This window comes from Humulus lupulus, chromosome X, assembly GCF_963169125.1.
Source record: "Humulus lupulus chromosome X, drHumLupu1.1, whole genome shotgun sequence".
In the NCBI taxonomy this organism is placed as follows: domain Eukaryota; kingdom Viridiplantae; phylum Streptophyta; class Magnoliopsida; order Rosales; family Cannabaceae; genus Humulus; species Humulus lupulus.
In genome coordinates this window covers 53,769,870-53,792,626 of record NC_084802.1, presented here as the reverse complement: position 1 = coordinate 53,792,626, position 22,757 = coordinate 53,769,870, and the positions used below count along the sequence as shown (strand labels likewise).

Below are 22,757 nucleotides of genomic sequence, written 5' to 3'. Positions count from 1 at the left end.
AATTCTATTTTCAAATTTTAATTAAAATTTAAAAAAATAATAAATAAAAATAAAGTTACCAAACACAATTTTTGTTTAATTGTCAAATTTTTAATTAATTAAATAAAAAATTATTTTTTTAAATGTTACTAAACAACACCAATATTTGTTGTTATTTAATATGAATATACATTTTTATTTATATTTATACATATTTTCTTTCTAAATATAAATGATAAAATTTTTAATAAAAATTAATATTATTATAATAATGATATTTTATTGTATTTAAATTTACATTAATATAATAATTAAATATTTAGTCTTATATTAAATATTATTATAATATTAAAATTTATATAAATATAATTACTAACTATTTATACTATCGAAAGTTTATAAAAATTAGGATTATTTATTATATATTATTATAATAATATTTTATAACAATTAAATTTATATTAATATAATTATTAAATATTTAATTTTGTATTAAATATTGTCATAACAATGATATTTTATAATATTTAAATTTATATTAATATAATTACTAAATATTTATTTTACTATATTTTTTTAATTAATTTTAAAATTATATTCCATTAAATATTTTTAAAAAAAATAGTGCTAAAACTAAGAAAACCTGTTAACTACACTTTTTTTTTATATTGAAGCGAGACACATTCAGTTTTATATGACAACAAAAGTAAAGTACGATTTCATTGAATTATTATTAGAGGATGTGATGATATTCAGGGGATACGAGGTAAATCAGCCTCTTTACATTTGATTTGTCCATTGTTAAAATTATTTAGGGGGAATTTATTTTTAATTTTTTAAAATGTTTCATAATATGATATTGGACTATTGGAGTAATATAGTTCAAATGGAGCTAACAAAAGTGCCCAAATTCACAATGCTCCTCGTCTAACTCTTTCCGAGTCACCCTTTGCAATGTGGGTCCCATTGAGAAATGTGGAATAGTTATAAATACGGGCCGAACTTTCTAGCACGGCACAAAATCGGCACGAGCACGGGAGACACGAGCACGACACGGCACGAAAAAATATAGCCCTGGGCCAGGCACAACACGAATTGAAAATTGGCACGGCAGGGCACGACACGACATGGGTCTGAGCACGGCACAACACGACAAGCTCGAAGGCACGACACGAAAGCACGAACAAACTAGCCCGAAAGCACGACATGATAAAAAGCCCGATATTTTGACATTAATAATCATAATAAATTTTTATTTGTCAATTATTAATAAATTAAAATGATAATAAAAGTCTTATTTTTTCTCAATATTTATATTTTTATAATTATATTAATTTATTTTAAGATTTGTGAGTTAAATCTTTTAGCATTTATTAGTAGGTATTAAAATTCTAATAATTATCTTTGATATAATTTTGTGTAAAATATTGTTAAAAATTATATAAAATTATAATTTAAACAAAGAAATGTATATGGTTTGGTGATAAGTCCATTGATGATTAAAGATGAGGTGGATGGTTTGATTCTCTCTATTTTCACATTTTTTGGCAATAATAAAGTGGGTCGGCCCGGCCCGGCACGAATTGAATACGGGCCGGGCCCAACCCAGCCCAAATTTATCGGAGGCACGAAAATGTGCACATTTACAGCTCTATGGAACAGCCAGCTTGAACGACTTTCTCAAGTTGATGTTCTTATGATACACCCTAGGTATAGAAAATATAGGGATGAAATGAAGGACAAAGTTAAATAAAGATGATATTATTGAAAATTAAAAGTGAACACAAGATTTTTGCTAACTACAAGATTGAATTCGGAACGTAGACTTTGTTGATGAATTTGAGATTGATCAAAATATGTAAAGTAGATAGAATGAACACTAACTTGTTTGGTCTAGCTTTTAGAAAAGTTAAAAACTACTTTGTGATAATATTTTACAATAAAATTGTTTCATAAATAGTCATAAAACTGCTTAATAAATATTTAGGGAATTCACCCCATTTACGTTAATTTTAAAAAAAAAATTCTAAATTACTACCTTAATTTTTTCATTTCATTAATATTCTATGTTTTTTCATTGATACAATTTTATCATAATTTTTATTTCATTTATATGGTTTACTCTATTTATTTCCATTGTTTTCATTATCCCTATATATTGTCATCCACAACCAACAACAGACCCAAATACACCTGGCGATGCTCCTAAGTTCCTTAACTTTCTCATTTGTGCCACCAAGAATGGCACCCAAAACCAACTTTGCTGTCTTATGGAGATGGATGAGCTCAAGTTGCTCAAGCCCAACAACATTAGTAAAATTTGAATCAATATCACCACTTGACCAGTCATTAGTCCTTCTGACCCAATCCTCTTGTACTCCCAAATATTGATTAGAGATTGATAGAAATGCCAGAACCCGTGAGAAAGCCAAACACACAAGTCTTATAATAAATACAAAAGCAAGGCTAACACATATGGGATACTATTTTCCTGTAACAGTGAATTCCTTGCTAATATTCCAAATTTGGTTGTCACTGAATCACGTGATCACATTTGAAAATACAAAATTATGAACAATAGACACTACATGAAGAATTTAAAGATTGAGTCATTGCCTCCCTTGATAATGTTAATTTATTTGTGGCTTATACAAAAATAACATAATAGACAAACTTTGAAGGCATATAAGACACGAGATAGAATTTAGTATCAATTATCTTCTTGGCCAATGTAGAATTTTTTCCATTTTTATCTTCATTTCATGGAAGTGCATCAAAATTTGAACATCTTTAAAAAAAAATATGATGGACAAGCTTCCATTTTTCAGAGGAATGAATAAGCCTCGGTTACTGCACATGAAGAGGATAAAATTTCAAAATTTTATTTTATAGGCAAGGAGAGTGTTGTACCTCAAAAATACGAGCCGAATTACTCAACACGGGGTACATTTGGCAGACAAGCGTGTGAAGAAAACGTACATATAGAACATCTTGCTAACTCTAGAGAGAGCAGCTTAAGCCAACTTGACAACTCACGACAACCAGATAGTCTCCAAATCACTTTTTGTGCCAACAACTTAGTTTGAGATATGCATCGCCCAGATCGCCTTCGTGAAACTCTGAATGTGACCTGTGTCAGTTCAGACTAGTCCTACGACACACATCTCGAATGAAGTGTTCAGCTCGTGGAAGCCTGATCATGACGCATAGTGAAGGATCCCAAAAGACTCGTAGATTCTTCATACATCTCATAAAGGCCCAGATTTTATTATGCATTTATTACCCGATATAACAGATATAAATTTAATAGGCTTTCATATATTTATGTAAATGGGAAGTGTAACGTCCCAAAGTTACCTAATAAGGGTTATGGCCTTGATTAGGGGGCTAGGATGGCAATACATGGAAGTATATGTTTATTTGATATATTTGATTGCGATTATGTGAGTTATATGATAATATAACTAGTTATGCATGTTTAGGGATATAAAATATACATGTGGGCCTGTTTCTTATTAGAATGGCAACTTTCGTAATTTGGCTCGTTATGGGCATAATTGTATATATGTGCATATATGTGAGAGACCACATTATTATGTGGGTTTATTTGGGTTACTCGGCATGAGACGATCCTAGGGAGAAAGTTAGCGGGAAAGTCACAACGGAACCCAATACCCGACTTGGGATGAGTCAATGGGTATTTTAGGTATTTGGCATTAAATCGAGTTATCGGGTAATGAGAATGAATAATTGAGGATATATTTGGAGTTAGCGAGATTAGGAGGGAATACTGGGGATTTTAACCATTTTGCCATCGGGGGCGTTTTTGGTACCCCGAGCCTCAGGATTAGCTTAAGTAAACTTAAGCCTTAAGAAAACATAAAAAAAAACACTCAAACACTCTAAGAACCGACTCTGTCTCTCTCAACTTCCCTACGTTAATTCTTGAAGAATTAAGAAGATTGTGGCTGAAAACCAAGGAATTTAAGGTTTGGGATTAGAACTTGGATAGCTTGTGGCTAAGGGATCACCATTCATAGCCGAGGTAATGGTTTAATCTCTGTTTTTAACTGAATTCGGTTAGAATTATAGGCTGTGCTTGAGGTGTTCTTGAGTCTTATAGCTCAAGGGTTGGATTGAGAGTTTTGCATCTAGTTTTTAGTTGGGTTTTGTTGTTGGGAAGATATTAAAACTGTTTTGATGATTGAATTATTGTTTTAGGGGTGGAATTGGGATGGTTTTGGTTAAATTTTACTGGTGAAAAAATGGAGGAAATCTGAGTTCGCAGGGCCAAGTTGCGACCCTGTTCTTGAGGGGCGGCGGCCAACCGAACCCAGGGCCCTTGGGGGCTTCTGTCTGGGAGGTGCGCCGTGATCCTCAAGGGCAGGTCGCGGCCCGTGTTCCATTTCCAGGGGAGGAGGGCCTCTGACTTGAGGGGCGCGTTGCGACCCTCAAGGGCTGGTCGCGGCCCGCCTGGGCTGTTTTGGCCATGGTGAGTTCTTAGTGACGGGAAGCTTTTCCTTAGGGCTTAGGATCAATTCTACTACCCGATTTAGCAGAATTCGAGGTCTCGGAGGCTAGGACTCGGTCTGGAAGCCTTTATTTGCTCATTATTGATGGAGTCCTATATTATGGTTGTGACTAGGTTATCGCTAGGGGCTCAAAACTGGGATCGTGCTCGATGGTCATTCTTATTTTACGCTATACTCAGACCTGAGGTAAGAAAACTGCACCCAATACATGTTATATGTGATTAGGGCTTGGCCTGACTGTTAATAATAATTATGAATAGGGCTTAGGCCCCTGAGAATGATTATGATTAAGTTATCATTCCGTTTATTGATTAAACATACATGAATATTATATACCTGCTTAAGTGTTTCATGACTATTCGCATGGTTCACGTGGCTAGGGCTTGGCCTCGTTAAATAAGCATGATTATCACTATGATTATGGTTACTTGATGATGTTATGTGATTAATAAGTATGCGTGTTTGACTTGTTGAGGTATGTCTATCCATATCTGTTTTTGTATTGATATTTAAATACCTGGATCAGGGCTTGACTTATTAGTCAAGGACGACAATAGCGCGTTGTGTTAGGAACGAGTTTCCTAATACGCAGCGGAATGGTGGTGTGGTTGGCCCAGTGTACAACAAAAATTTTGTAGCATATTTAAACTACCTTTAAATATGCGGATCCATTAATATACATACATTGATCATAAACAAGATAAGGATAGAATTCATACCTCTTGAAGCCTATCAAGTATCCTTGCTATCTTTTCGTATTTAGAACGATCTTCCTATCCAAGCCGCTTGATGGACCCAAAACGGGTATGTTTTAAATATTTATAACTCGTAAGCGCACGAATCGTATATGGAATATAGTGTTTGTGTAAGCACGAGATCGAACCCAAATGAGTTGTCTAAAATCGAAAAAGAGAAACTATTTTAAACAAAAATTAACAAATTCTAACCTAGCTCCAAAGATTGAAGATATTTTTTAATAATGAAAATAAAATAAAAGACAATAATATATAAATTAAAGACAATATATATTACTAAATTAATAATTGTAAACAAGATGGTAAAATAAGATTATTAAGGATTAGAATCCACAAAATATAAGTTCAATAATATTTATAAGTATATTGATTCCCAAGTTTTAGTGATAGTTAAAATAAATCAAACTATCATTTTCCAAATAGATTTATAATTTTAAGCACAAATTACTTCTAAAAAGATAAGATTTTTCTTCACTTTTCAAAATTATAATTTCAAAGCATTTAGTGTAAATCAATCTAATGAAATAACAAATAAATCAATGAATATTATTTATAAGGCAACACATAATATTTTTGTTTTAAACATGGATGTGTACAATTTAATGACACATCTTACACAAAGAATATTATGTTTTTGCACTAATGAAGAACAAAGTATAAATATGTGCTAACAATCCAAAATACATGATATTTAAGATGAAAGAAGATATTTGAAAAAGAAAATTTCATAAACTTTGTTGAACAAAATGGGAAATCAACATACAAAATAAATACTATCTAGTTACATAATATTTCACCATCACCTTAATAATCTTAAAAAGATTAGAAACACATAACTAAAATAGCAAATACAAACTAAAAATTACAAACATAAGTAGGAAAATTTGGAGGATGAACCCTCAAATTTTTCCTCTAAATACATAGAAAGTAACCAAAAAGAAGAAAAAGATGAAGATAATTGAGAGGTTTTGAATGTGTCGAAATTATGGTATAGTAACCTCCCCCTCAAATGGACATCCGAAATCCCTTATTTATAACAAAAATGATGATTAAAATAATCAATTTAAATTAATTAAATTGATTAAATTAATTTAATTAATTATAATATGGCAAATAGGGGTAAAATATAGGGTGTAATAATGATCTTTTGGGGTAAAATGTGTAGAAAGTGGGGTAAAAATGTGGTATTTTTAGACACAAAGACAAAGAGACATTGTTGGGCTCAAGAAAATTGGATATGCATGATGGCAGGTGGCAGCTGGGATGGCTGGATTGGGCCTACTGCGTGATGGGCCTTGGGGCTGGCTGATGGAAGGAAGTGTATTGCTGTGAAGTTTGGGGACAGCTGGCAAAGAATAAGAGTAGGAGGCGTGACTTGAGCATGTGCAGGGGCTGATTGGTCTTGCTGGTTGATGGCTCGAGATAGCCAGGCGTGGGAGTGAAGGCTAGGCCTGGTGCTTGGCTGAAGAAGGAAGTGTTGAAGGCCGAGGAAGGGATGCTTCGGATTGGGCCAGGCGCAGAGGCAGGTGGAAGCTGGGCTCGGGCCGTGGGCCTGGAAAAATGGCACTTTTAACTCTTTTCTTTTCAAATTTGCCACTTTTTCCCTTTATTTTCTTTACTTTTCAAGAGCATAAATTCCCTACAAAATAAATATAAAATAAATCATAATACAATATTTTCAACTATAAAATAAATCAATTTAATTCTTTGAAAATATTAATTATAACTTAATTTATATTTTACATTTAAGTTCAATAATACAACATTTTTTTTACCACTAACTTAACAATAATAATTCAAATAATTAACTACAACATTTTACAACAAAATAACTATAAAAACACACAAAAATATATAAAATCATGATAAGACTAATAAATTCAAAATTACTTAAAAACTTAATAAATTACTTAAAAACTCAAGAATTAAGCAACAATTAGCACATAAACAGTGGTAAAATAACTCTATTTTGTAGAGTTATCACCGCTCCCACGTACACACACCAAGATCTTCCAAAGCGTTCTCTACACCTCAAGAAATGTGTGGGCACTTAGAGAATGAAGGATAATTTATTTGTGATTCTACTTGATGTACTCAACACATGAGATCAAGAGAATAGGCCTGAGAATTGGTTCTTTATTTTCTGGGAGAGAAAACTATTGTTCTATTTTTCACAGAGCGAATGTACAGAGTTGTCTCACATCACTTATCTGAATAATTTTCTGATTAGTCATACTTAAAATAAAATATTCAAATTTTAAAAAATAAATCTGTAACCATTTTACAATTTACTTTTTAATTAATTAATTATTCTATTAATGAAAAAAATCCAAAAACCAATTTTTGAATTATCCATTAATTAATTAATTAAATAAATAAAAATGAAAATCTCATCCCTGAAAATGCTGGCCCTACACGCCACACACAGTCCATGGACTATGTGTGAACGTGTAGCTTCCTAATTTCTAGGGATATTGGTTTTTCAAATTTTATTTAATTATTTATTCAAATTACTTTGTCAGATAAGATCTAACAACCTGATAACTAATTCAAATTTGAATTCAAATTAATTATCTATTTAATTAATTATTTGAATAAATATTAATCTTTTAAATTCAAATCCAATTTGAACTTATCAGATTATTTTCTCCCACTCAAATAAAGATATTTAATTAATTCTACCAATTAATTAAATCCAAAATTTTCGAAAATAAATATTTAATTTATTATAATTTCGAAAATTATACAATAATTAAATATTAATTAATTTTATTAACTACAACTAATTTGTAATTAATTAATTAATCACTATTATCATATAATTGCATATTTGGCCTGAAGAACAAATTTCTTCTTAAATATGTCTTCAAACTATTTTCCCTTCATATCATCTCTTACCTTGAACAGTGTTGATAGAGCCGCTATGGGGACCTATGGACCTATAATTCCAAGTTCCAATAAATTTGAGATTATTAATTAAACTCTTTAATTAAATAATCTTAATTTATTAATCTCATGATTATTCCACTATAAATATGAGACTGCACTCTTGTAATTATATACATTTCATTTACTGAGTACTTTATAATCATAAAGCGTCCATTGATATAATCATTGCATACAACTTGACCCTCTAATAATGGTTCATAATTAATCGGGAATAAATTACCGTTTTACCCTTTTAATTATCTCTTGTTTCCTTAAGTACCATTGACTCTACTAGTGAAGGTTAATTCATAACTAAATTATGAATTTGAGCTCAATAACCTTTCAGTCCCAAAAGTCAACCCTTAAGAGAACCATCATTCAATCTCTTGCGAGAAGGCATAGATTCCATATCTGTATACTATGTCCCCAACCATCTATTAATGAGTTCCCAAAACAAAAGTTTCTAGCCTGATCATTCTGACAGAACCTAACAAGTGAATCAAAGAACCCATATAACATAAACAAGAGTTCATAGTAACTTCAGGATTAAGATCTATTTGTATATGATCATCAGTTGATATATTTGATTAATACTTCGAAACGGTATTTAACTAAGTATTAATAAACATATCTGGTCCAATTCTATATATTCTCTAATATATAAAGCACCTCCACCTAAGGGTCCTACCACACTAGTGATCCGGATCTAGATCACATGTATTCATAATACTAGTGGACCGTACTTGCAGTAATTAATCTAAAGATTCCATAACTTTATTTTACTGTGAACTATTCAAGTTCATTTATCTCAAATACAATCCTCCCGTACCAATACGTGTTTGAGATCACATATATGAACTTCGGAATTTTCCTGATATTTACATAATATTATCATAGAATAATATAGTCCATAAAATATATGCATAACAAATTCAATTCATTTATTTATTTCATAAAACAATGTCTACTACATATGCTTTCATGACACATTTCCAACAATCTCCCACTTGCCCTAAAGCAAATGATGCATCTCTCTCATTCCCATGTTTCTTACATGCTCCTTAAAAGATTTTATAGATAAAGTCTTTGTGAAAGGATCTGCAAGATTATGCTCTGAAGCCATCTTCATAACTACAACATCTCCTCGATGAACTATCTCTCTTAGCAAGTGATACTTCCTCTCGATGTGCTTTCCCCTCTTTTGACTCCGTGGTTCCTTTGAGTTAGCTACTGCCACACTGTTGTCACAGTATAGGACTAGTGGCTTATCCACATCTGGTACAACTTCTAGATCGGAATAGAACTTTTTGAGCCACACAGCCTCCTTAGCTGCTTCACAAGCCGCTATATACTCGGCTTCCATGGTGGAGTCTGCAATGCTGGTTTGTTTAATACTTCGCCAGACTACCGCTCCTCCTCCAAGAGTAAACACTGATCCAGAAGTCGATTTTCGACTATCTCTGTCTGATTGAAAATCAGAATCAGTGTAACCAGTGGGGTTCAGGTCTCCACCTGAATATACAAGCATATAATCTCTAATATTTCTAAGATACTTGAGAATATTCTTTACTGCAGTCCAATGACTCAATCCAGGATTGGATTGATAACGACTGACTATCCCTACTGCATAACAAATGTCAGGTCTTGTACACAACATGGCGTACATTAGACTGCCTACTGCTGAGGCATATGGATATTGTCTCATGTCTTCCTCTTCCTGAGCTTTTTTGGGACACTGCTCTTTGGAAAGGAATACTCCAGAACGGGTTGGCATATCACCCTTTTTGGAGTTTTGCATATTTAAGCGTTCTAGCACCTTATCAATATAAGTTGCTTGAGACAATGCCAAAGTTTTGTTCTGTCTATCTCTAAGAATCTTAATGCCCAGAACATACTTGGCTTCTCCCAAATCTTTCATTTGGAATTGTTCAGCTAACCAGTTCTTTACTTTTGATAATGATGTTACGTCATTTCCAATCAGTAATATATCATCAACATAAAAAATGAGGAATACTACTACACCATCTTTGATTTGTTTATAGACACAAGGTTCGTCAACGTTTTGTTCAAAACCAAACGTTTTAATTGTGTCATCAAATCTAAGATTCCAAGATCTAGAAGCTTGTTTGAGTCCATAAATGGATCTAAGAAGCTTGCAAACCTTTTGCTCTTGACCTTTTAACTCGAACCCTTCTGGTTGAGACATGTAAATGGTTTCGTCAAGGTAGCCATTCAGAAAAGCTGTTTTGACATCCATTTGCCAGATCTCGTAATCCATGCACGCAGCTATGGACAAGAGTATACAAATGGATTTTAGCATGGCTACAGGAGAAAAAGTTTCTTCATAGTCAACCCCTTCTTTCTGTGTGTAACCTTTGGCTACAAGCCTTGCTTTCAAAGTCTCTACTTTCCCATCCGCTCCTCTTTTCTTCTTGAATATCCACTTGCAACCAATGGGTTTGATATTCTCAGGTGGATCTTCAAGAACCCAGACAGAATTGGAATACATCGATTCCATTTCTTGGTTCATGGCTTCTTGCCATTTGTCCTTGTCAGAAGCATTCATTGCATCTCTAAATGTCAATGGATCGTCTTTGTTTGTGTCAGACACAAGCATTTGAACTTCGTGTTCATAGCGTGTGGGTTGCTTACTAACCCTCCCACTACGATGAGGTTCACTACTATTCTGACTAGAACTAGCAGTTTCCTCTTGCCGTTTTTCATTGGTTGTTGCTGGTGACTTTGCAACTTCATTTGAGACCATCTCCTCCAGAACAACCTTACTGCGAGGTTTGTGGTTATTCACACAGTCATGTTCAAGAAAAGTTGCATTTGTCGATACAAATGTTTTATTTTCTTTTGGACTATAGAAAATTCCACCTCTGGTCTCTTTGGAATAACCCACAAACATGCACACTTCAGAGCGTGATTTCAACTTCCCGGTCTTTCCTTTAAGCACGTGTGCAGGACACCCCCAAATTCGAAAATGGTGTAAACTAGGTTTACAACCATTCCATAATTCTATGGGTGTATTTTGGACAGACTTAGATGGAACAACATTTAATATGTATAGAGCACATTGAATCGCATAGCCCCAGAATGACAGTGGTAATGATGAGAAACTCATCATTGATCTAACCATATCTAATAACGTTCTGTTCCGTCTTTCTGAAACAACATTTTGCTGTGGCGTTCCAGGTGCTGTGAGTTGGGATTGAATGCCATGCTCACACAGATGGCCTTTAAATTCAAAATCCAAGTACTCTCCTCCTCGATCAGATCGAAGAGCTTTTAGTGACTTACCTAATTTCTTTTCAGCTTCTGCTTGAAATTCTTATTAAATATAGGTAACCATATCTTGAATAATCGTCAATAAAAGTGACGAAGTATTCATAACCTCCTCTTGCTTGTACATTAAGTGGACCGCAAACATCCGTATGTACTAGCTGAAGTGGTTCTGTGGCTCTTGAGCCTTTGGCAAAGAAATGTCTTTTGGTCATTTTGCCTTCTAGACAAGATTCACAAACAGGAAGAGATCCAATAGATAGTTCTCTTAAAGGACCATCCTTTACAAGCCTATTTATTCTGTCTAGACCAATATGGCCCAATCTCAAGTGCCACAGATATGTATCACTATCGGAATCAGTCTTTTGTTGTTTAATAGATCTAGGATTTGCTGTTTTAGATAATTCATAATTATTTACAGATTTCTCTTTAGCTTGCAGTTTATAAAGCCCATCGATAGATTTTGCAGAACATATCTTAAAGCCATATCTTGAAATAACAATCGAAATATTATTAAAATATATTTTAAAATTTTGTTCATGCAACATAGAAACAGAAATTAAGTTTCTAGAAAATCCAGGAATATAATAAACATTTTCTAAAACAAGAAATTTATTATTATCAAATTCCAAACGGGCTGTTCCAACTGCTGCTGCAGAGACAATCTGACCACTGCCTACCCTCATAGTCACCTCTCCATCAGCAAGCTTCCTCGTTGAACTAAGAATCGGAAGAGAAAAGCAGACATGGTTAGTGGCTCCTGAATCTATTATCCAGGATGAGGAATTATCTTCCACTAAACAAGCTTCTAACACAAGTAAATCAAATTTACCTGTATTTTTCTCTTTGAGGTCAGCTAGATACTTTGAATAGTTTCTCATCCAGTGACCATTTTCTCTACAATAAAAGCAAGTCCCTTTTGGGGTCTTCCTTTTGGAGGTTTTAGTGTTCTTGTTCTCTTTGCTTTTGGATGACTTTTTAGGCTTCTCACATATTAATGCAATGTTCAAGTTTGATTTCCATTTCATGTAGTTTTCACTAGTCAACTTTTCATTAGCAAGTAAAGAAGATACAGGATTTGAGCTGGACATAATTGCTGAAAATAAATAAATAAACAAAATGAATCTATGCATATAATAAATATCAGTTATTTTTGGAATAGTAAATGTGAAGCATGAATGCAACAAAAAACACATAAAAATTAATTACTAATTCCACGATTAATTAATTTGAACATTAATGGACCAGCCTTAGGGTAGGTCAGACTAATTCCAAATTAATTTTGAGACAAGCTCTCAAATTTATAAGTTAAAACTTAAATCAATAATTCTCTTTTGACTTATAAACAACCGCTTGTTTGGTCAAGAATACACTAGTTCGCTCGAAAGCCTATTGTACCTTGTGAGTGTAACCCATTATTTTAGATCAATGACTTAACTCAAGAGTGTGCCTTAGGGCCAGTCAAACTTGAAATACATCATTAAATCCTATTCTTGAAAAAGAAGTTTGCCTTGAGAATAACACAGTCGGAAGCCTTCCTTAGGGGGACACAAGCAATGGTGCCGCGAGGCCCTCTCCATGTTACCTCGGTGCTAACTAATAATGGAGACCATGGGACTTATTGTCATAACTCCCTCTCCCACTCACTATTTTACAACATGTGTTTTCTCAAAATATCCTATGCTTTTTAATTGGTTGTAAAAATAAAGTGATCTATTTTTACCAAATGATATTCTAATAATTACTAATCAAATTAAGCAAAATTAAAAAAATATAGAACTATGCCCTAATTAGTTCAATTTTATTTTGCCATAATTACTAAGAATATCATTTATAATTTAATAAAATAATTTTATTAAATACTAGAAATTAAACAACTTTTAAAATATGTTTCCGCTCTTGAACTAGTTAAAAACTAGATTTATTATTATATGAACCAGCATATAATCACATAGGACAATCCTAAGGCATGTTTCTACTCTTATGAGATGCATGCACAATTTTAAATACTGTGTGGGTTATATGTATGACATGTCAAAAAATGCATGATAAAGTATTAAACAATTTAATCACATTCAAACATTTAAATAAATAAATACTAGCTAAATAAATAAATAAATGCGGGCCGGGTGTCTTGGGTATTTCTCGAAAAATTACAACACTTGCAAAAATATACACACAAATGTAAGAAACTAAATAAGACCTAAATAGATCTCTATCTATTACTTAGGGCCTTCACAAGTAGTCTTGATCCACTAAGCCACTTATTCATTTAATTTTGAATTAAAATAACTTTTAATTATCTTAAACAAATTTTAAGAATAATTAACTTGGGTTTAATGCCCGATAAGTTATTAGGCCCAGAATTGAATTTGGGCTCATACAATTAATTCAAAATAATTTTTTTTTAATTATGGGTTAACTTAATTAAGCCCATAATTTTAATGGACAATTTATGGATGCAAGCCCTAGGGTTTAGAAACCCTAGGGGCGGCTGCATATGGTGGCTTGGCATGGGGCATGCGGCTGGGGTGCACAGGCTGCTAGGGTGCGGCAGACGCAGGGGCGCACGCTGGAAGGGGTGCGGGTTGGGGAGCTGCTGGGCGAGGCGCTGGGCAGGTGCGTAGGGCCACACAGGGGCGCGGGGCGCCTAGGCAGGTGTGCGCTGGGCATGGCGCAGGGGCGCAGGGCCTAGGCAGGTGCGCAGGGGTGCGGGCGGGACGCCTGGGCTGGCAGCACGCAGGGGCTGGGCACGCAGCAGTCCGGCTGGCTGAGGCTCGGGCTTCGGGGCTCGGAACCCGGGGCTCGAGCCTTACAGAATTTTTTAAATAATTTTAACACAGAAAATTAAAATTACAAAAATTCCTATGCCCCAAAATGGCTTACATTTTTCATCTAGAATTTTAAGAACGATTCCTAAACCCAAAACACCATATAATTAACGACTCTTAAGAATAAACTATCATCATACATACATCCATCCATTCACATATATTACAATAACATAAGAATGCATATTATGCCCACACAGTAATTAATGTATGCAGTGATTAATGACTGCTCTGGTACCAATTGTTAGGAACGAGTTTACTAATACGCAGCGGAATGGTGGTGTGGTTGGCCCAGTGTACAACAAAAAATTTGTAACATATTTAAACTACCTTTAAATATGCGGATCCATTAATATACATACATTAATCATAAAACAAGATAAGGATAGAATTCATACCTCTTGAAGCCTATCCAGTATCCTTGCTCTCTTTTCGTATTTAGAACGATCTTCCCATCCAAGCCGCTCCCACGTACTCACACCAAGATCTTCCAAAGCGTTCTCTACACCTTAAGAAATGTGTGGGCACTTAGAGAATGAAGGATAATTTATTTGTGATTCTACTTGATGTACTAAACACATGAGGTCAAGACAATAAGCCTAAGAATTGATTCTTTATTTTCAGGGAGAGAAAACTATCGTTCTATTTTTCATAGAGCGAATGTACAAAGTTGTCTCACATCACTTATCTGAATAATTTTCTGATTAGTCATACTTAAAAGAAAATATTCAAATTTTAAAAAATAAATCTATAACCATTTTACAATTTACTTTTTAATTAATTAATTATTCTATTAATGAAAAAATCCAAAAACCAATTTTTGAATTATCCATTAATTAATTAAATAAATAAATAAAAATGAAAATCCCTTCCCTGAAAATGCTGGCCCTACACGCTACACACAGTCCATGGACTGTGTGTGAACGTGTAGCTTCCTAATTTCTAGGGATATTAGTTTTTCAAATTTTATTTAATTATTTATTCAAATTACTTTGTCAAATAAGATCTAACAACCTGATAACTAATTCAAATTTGAATTCAAATTAATTATCTCTTTAATTAATTATCAAATATAATTAATTATTTGAATAAATATTAATCTTTTAAATTCAAATCCAATTTGAACTTATCAGATTATTTTCTCCCACTCAAATAAAAATATTTAATTAATTCTACCAATTAATTAAATTCAAAATTTTCGAAAATAAATATTTAATTTATTATAATTTTGAAAATTATAATTAATTAATTATTTAATTAAATTTCGAAATTAATTCAATTATTTAATATAATTTCGAAAATTATACAATAATTAAATATTAATTAATTTTATTAACTTCAACTAATTTGTAATTAATTAATTAATCACTATTATCATATAATTGCATATTTGGCCTGAAGAACAAATTTCTTCTTAAATATGTCTTCAAACTATTTTCCCTTCATATCATCTCTTACCTTGAACAGTGTTGATAGAGCCGCTATGAGGACCTATGGACCTATAATTCCAAGCTCCAATAAATTTGAGATTATTAATTAAATAATCTTAATTTATTAATCTCATGATTATTCTACTATAAATATGAGACTGCACTATTGTAATTATAGACATTTCATTTACTGAGTACTTTATAATCATAAAGCGTCCATTGATATACTCATTGCATACAACTTGACCCTCTAATAATGGTTCATAATTAATCGGGAATAAATTACCATTTTACCCTTTTAATTATCTCTTGTTTCCTTAAGTACCATTGACTCTACTAGTGAAGGTTAATTCATAACTAAATTATGAATTTGAGCTCAATAACCTTTCAGTCCCAAAAGTCAACCCTTAAGAGAACCATCATTTAATCTCTTGCGAGAAGGCATAGATTCCATATCTGTATACTATGTCCCCAGCCATCTATATTAATAAGTTCCCAAAACAAAAGTTTCTAGCCTGATCATTCTGACAGACCCTAACAAGTGAATCAAAGAACTCATATAACATAAACAGGAGTTCATAGTAACTTCAGGATTAAGATCTATTTGTATATGATCATCAGTTGATATATTTGATTAATACTTTGAAACGATATTTAACTAAATATTAATAAACATATCTGGTCCAGTTCTATATATTCTCTAATATATAAAGCACCTCCACTAAAGTGTCCTACCACACTAGTGATCCGGATCTAGATCACATGTATTCATAATACTAGTGGACCGTACTTGCAGTAATTAATCTACAGATTCCATAACTTTATTTTACTGCGAACTATTCGAGTTCATTTATCTCAAACACAATCCTCCCGTACCAATACGTGTTTGAGATCACATATATGAACCTAGGAATTTTCCTGATATTTACATAATATTATCATAGAATAATATAGTCCATAAAATATATGCATAACAAATTCAATTCATTTATTTATTTCATAAAACAATGTCTACTACATATGCTTTCAGGGCACATTTCCAACATGTTGTGCACTGGTCGAAAGGCTTAGGCCTAAACCAGCAACGTACTATTACGTAGGCCGACCCAATGGTTGATGGAAAACAAAAGTGTTTGGCTAGCTCTATGGTTAGTTACCGGGCGAGGCCCCCAGGTGACTCTATGGTCACATAGCTAGGGGATAGGGCCCCGGGGTTGACTCTAAGGTCAACTGTTCTGGGCAGCGGCCCTAGAGTGGTCCAACGATCATTTTTATGATTGTATGTCGATATGAGTAGATTATTACCCCTGTTTATGCATATGTTTAAGTTTTCTTGCTGAGCCTTAGCTCACGGGTGCTTTGTGGTGTAGGTAAGGGAAAAGGAAAGCTTAATCAGCCATGAGTTGGAGAGCTTCAGTGGCGGCGTGTACATATGCGACTGCTCGTCCACCACGACCGAGGATATCTCAGAGGAACTAGGGTTGTAGCCCTGATTTTGCCGCTTAGGTTGGTCGGCTGTAATTTTGACGTATATACACCTTTTCTAAAAGTTTGGTTGTAATATTTTGGGATCCCATGTATGTATAAACTTTTTAAATAAAAGTCAACAGTTCCTTTGAACAAAATTTTTAACCCTAACCTTTGACGTTAACCTTAGTTACATTTTTATAATCAAATGACTTGATTAGCAAGTTTGACACAATTTAAAGTAACAGTCCTTGATTAGGAGGGCGTTACAGGAAGTTACCTAGATTTGTCAATTACCATATTAATGTATGGTTACCCAAAACTGTCCATGAGAATCTCCTATAAATACAAGGGGAATGGACAGTTAAAGAGATCGACTTTCTGTATGCAAAAACTCTGCTAAAATTGTCATCAATAGTCCTAAACAGATCAATAAGAGTGACTTGTGGACTAGGTGGATTTCAAAACTGAACCACATAAAATTGCGTGAGCATTTTGCACTCTTGTTTTTTTTTTCCATTTCTTATACATTCGGTTTACGAAAAGCCTAATCTCTCTATTGACGGATTTCTAAATCCCCTGTTGCGGAAAAACCGCTTCAACAAATTGGTTATTTCATTGTTAGCAGATTAGGCTTGAGTTCCCACACAAATTTCAACCCAACAATCACTATGGTGGTCACCCGTTCTATGTGCGACAACGAAACAGAGTAACCTAATGATCATGAGGGTCACCATGCGACCATCCCCACTGGAGAAGGTATATCCACGCAACGTCGCCTTGGAAAACAACATGTGGACCAAGATGATGCTAGGAGCTCGGCCACATGCCCACCAAATCCCTATCCTGGGTACCTAACAGCCATGGAGATGGAAAATGCCCAGTTAAGGAACCATCTTGCCTGGGCCAACAAGCAGATTGAGGAGATTTTAGCTCGATTACCCCTTCCTGCAATTGATGCTAATGTCGGAGGAGGCAAAGTGGGTCCTACAAATCCCACAGGAATAATCGACCTAATATTAGTTGCTCTGTTAGAACTGCGACCTCGAGTAGAAGAGATGTTCTAGTAAATCCACCCGTGCCTCAACCAGCAACTCTGGCACGGAGAAATGAATCTCCTCTGTCTCCAACATCAGAAATTGGAGTAGATCAAGGGTGAATCAGCTCTCCAAGTTGAGTCGGTTCGTTAGTTTCTAGTATAAATCAATCTGAATTGGGCCCCAACAATCAGGCCCAAAGTCAGCTCATTGAGAGGCCCAGGCGTGAGAAACGAAACCCAAGTGGTTAAAAGACTACATTCAGTCAATCTCAGACTTACAGAATTATATTCAATACTATTTACATTTTGCTTTATGTAACATAATCATTTTCAATTCTACTTTTCATTTACGATTGCAAATTACGTTTGTTGAGCCTTGAGCGTTATGCTTGGGTATTCAAGTATATGTAGTGGCTGGATATTAAGAAATGGACTCACTGAAGGATTAAGATCTCATTTCTCTTCTTCCTTATCTTATTCTTCGCTCATAGTTCTCATTTCTCTTTTCTTTGATTCTTTTTTTTTTCTGCTCTGCAAATCAGTTGGTCTGGGTTTGTCTTGCAGGTGGATATAAGAGTGTATCATTGGGTGCTTTCATTGACCTCTTGCTATGGCTGATTCAGAGATTTTGGCTGTTGTGAAACCTTTGCAATCCCATTTCGATGCTCAAACTATGGCTTTCGATGGTCAAACAGTTGTTATGCATCAAACACTGCAACAATATATGGCCACTGTCGACTACAAACTCGAGGATTTGCGCTCACATGTGTATACCTCGTCAAGTACCACAGCTGGTATTTTGGTCCTGCCCCATCTTCGCCAGCTATTCCAGCATCCTCCGAGGGCACTACCGATTTAGATCATATTCTCTGCTCCATGCGAATGGAAGTCCCTAAATTTGACGTCACCGATCCCAATGGATGGGCATTTCGCATTGACGAATATTTCGATTTCCATGGGACACATGATCCTATTCGTTTACGGATCGTTGCATTCCATTTGGAAGGTCATGCTTCTGCTTGGTACCAATGGATGAAGGAAAACCGACTCTTAACTTCTTGGAAGGATTTTATTTAGAAATTAAAGCTACGTTTTGGCACTTCTTTGTATGAGGATCACCAGGGGAATTTGTCCAAACTTACTCAGCGATCTACAGTTGCCGAGTTCCAATCCGAATTTGAAGATCTCACGAACAAGGTTATCGGTATCTCCGAACACCTATTTATCTCTTTTTTCATCACGGGGCTCAAACCTGATATTCGTCGCGATTTGTTGCTTACTCGCCCCCCTACCTTGATGGATGCCTTTGCTCTGGCTCGAGCTTATGATGCACGTGGCGATGACTCTAAAGTTGTTGCCCGTACTTGGATCAAGTGGTCTCCCAAATACTCTCAGTCGACCCCAACTACATCAAACACGGTTTCTGCTACACCCACAACACTGACTAATGTTCCTACCCCATCTTCACTGAATCCGCAAAATCACATACACCCCTCACCCTCATCACCCTTGCTCCCTACTCCCTCTTTACCCATACGCAGACTGACTCCAACTGAATTACGGGAGAGGCGAGCTAATAACCAATGCTATAATTGTGATCAACAATGGAGTTCGTCTCATCGATGTCGTAGTAAGTATTTGTTGCTGATGGGTACTGATGATGGCGATGAAGATTCTGAGGACACTGTCGCAGATTCGTCGGACGACACGATCATTGCTGGTGATATATCAAGTCTCACAAGGTAATCCTTGTTCTCTTCGGTTACTTGGTATGGTTCGTGACCATGAATTTCAGGTGCTCATTGATAGTGGTAGCACTCACAATTTCATCAAACCATCTGTGGCTGAGCGTTTGGGGTTAGATGTACAACCCACATCCACATTCCGAGTTTATATTGGTAATGGCGATTTTTTGGTTTGCGATTTTCATTGTCCTCAAGTGGTCCTATCTATGCAGGGACATGTTTTCTCAGTGGATTTATTTGTCTTACCTATCGAGGGACCTGATGTGGTCTTAGGCATCCAATGGCTACAACAACTTGTTCGTGTTTCTCATGATTATGCTGCCTTATCTATGGAGTTTCAGTGGAATGGTCAAAATGTCATTCTTCGTGGGGATGTGTCCTTAACACCACGCAAACTTTCCTTCCATCGATTACAAGCCCTTATTTTGCATGATGAGGTCCATGGGCTCTTTGAACTACATGCCCTCCATGATACTGATTCCCAAGCTCCCAATACAGAGGTCTGTTCTTTTCCCTCAGACTTACCTGCTCCCATCACTGCCTTACTCCACAGCTATACCACCTTGTTCCACCCCACATCTAACCTTCCTCCTCGACGTACTATTGACCATAAAGTACATCTTGACTCACACACCAAACCCGTCAATGTTCGACCATATCGTTATCCACACTTTCAGAAATCTGAAATGGAGTGGCTCATTCGTGAGATGTTAGACCAAGGCATCATTCGTCCTAGTCGTCCATTTTCTTCGCCAGTCTTGTTAGTAAAAAAGAAAAAGAAAGATTCCCTATACCGACCATTGACGAACTTTTAGACAAACTTGGTGGCGCTTCGGTGTTTAGTAAATTGGATTTACGAGCTAGCTATCACCAAATTTGTATGCACGAGAATGACATTCATAAAACGGCATTTGGTACTCATGATGGCCACTTCGAATTTTCGGTTATGCCCTTTGGCTTGTCGAATGCTCCTTCTACGCTTCAGGCGACCATGAATCAACTTTTTGCCCCTTATTTGCGCAGGTTTGTCATCGTGTTCTTTGATGATATCTTGGTCTACAATGCCAATATTTCGTATCATGTATCTCATTTGTAGCAAGTTCTTGAGAGTCTTCAAGTTCACATATTCTTTGTGAAACTATCAAAATGATTTTTTCTGCCAAGAAACTATTGAATACTTGGGTCATTTAGTCACACCACAGGGAGTCAAGGCGGATCCTCAGAAGCTTGACTCTATGATTAATTGGCCTCCGCCTAAATCTCAAAAGCAACTCTTTGGATATTTGGGACTCACTGGCTACTATCGTCGATTTATTCAGAGGTACGCCTCTACTGCTACACCTCTTACTGATCTTCTGCGCAAGGATTGTTTCACTTGGTCTTCTGCTACTACTACGACCTTCCATGATCTTAAACAGACTATGCTTCAGGCCCCAATCTTACGCTTGCCTAATTTTTCCTTGGATTTTATTATTGAATTTGATGCTTCTAATGTGGGTATAGGGGTTGTATTAATGCAGGCAGGACATCCCATTTCATACTTTAGTAAAAAGTTTGGTCCACGTTTGAGGTCCTCCTCCACATACATCAAGGATTTGTATGCTATTACCGAAGCAGTTCAAAAATGGCGGCCATACTTACTAGGTCATTTTTTATTATTCACAATGACCACCAAAGCATTAGAGAGTTACTCCAGCAGGTTATTCAAATGCCTGAACAACATCGTTATGTCCGGAAGTTATTGGGGTATAATTTTTGCATTGAATACAAACCAGGTTGTACAAATCGAGCGTCCATGAGGAACTCGACATCACCATTGTTTGCCATTCAGCTTCAAGTTTCAACTTAGCCAGCCACCCTGTGAGTGACTTCATTGCAGCTCTTCGCAAAGAGAACCATATGTTGAAGGACTTCCGCAAGCTTCATCACCAATTTTCACTTGGGCAATTGGCTGCTACATTTTCCCTTCACGATGGGCTGCAATTTTTCAAACACCAGTACTATATTAGTCCTCATTCTACTCTCAAAACCTCTCTACTGCAGGAATATCATGCCACTTCCTTGGTAGGCCATGCCGGTGTTAAGCGGGCCTTGGTGAGATTATCTTCTACTTTTTATTTGCCTTACATGCGCAAAGATGTGGAAAGTTTTGTAGCCTCTTGCTTGATCTGCCAGGAAACTAAACACTCCACTCAAGCTTCTCGGGATTACTTCAACCACTTCCAGTTCCCTCTTTAGTTTGGGATGAGGTTACCATGGATTTCATTACTTGTCTCCCTCTTTCTCGAGATTTTACTGTCATTTTGGTGGTCATCGATCGTGTAATGCCCTTAATAGTCAAGACTATTACGTCGTGTGTTAAAAATAATGCTAAACTTATTAAACAAATCATTTGGACTTAAAAGTGTAATTAGGGTTAAACGACCGTTTAGGTATCAAAAGTTTTGGTCAAAAGTTGAACTTTTCATTAAAAAAGGTTAAGTAGTTACAAGGGATCCCAAAAGTTTCTAAATAAAATACAAGTTTATAAAAAATTACAGACTTAGCCGACCTAAGCGGAAAATTTCAACTAATCACTCTTGTTCCTCAAAATATCTTAATCGTGGCGGCTGAGCCGGCTGAGTATGTACACGACACTGCTACAACTCCCCAATTTATGGTTGGTCCAACTTTTCTTTGCTCTTACTTACACCACGAAGAACCCGTGAGCTAAGGCTCAATAAGAAAACCCCAAACAATCATACAGATAAACATTAACATGTATTG

The 22,757-nt window shown here is 35.3% G+C and overlaps 1 protein-coding gene across 1 annotated transcript; it reads left to right on the top strand.

Moving 5' to 3' along the window:
• The first annotated feature begins 18,553 nt into the window (after positions 1-18,553).
• LOC133804109 (uncharacterized) lies at positions 18,554-22,265 on the top strand. The gene is made up of 2 exons (XM_062242260.1): positions 18,554-19,988; positions 20,204-22,265. Exons 1-2 carry the CDS (start codon positions 19,543-19,545, stop codon positions 20,262-20,264), a joined length of 507 nt encoding a protein of 168 aa, XP_062098244.1. The 5' UTR covers positions 18,554-19,542; the 3' UTR covers positions 20,265-22,265.
• Positions 22,266-22,757: the final 492 nt, after the last annotated feature.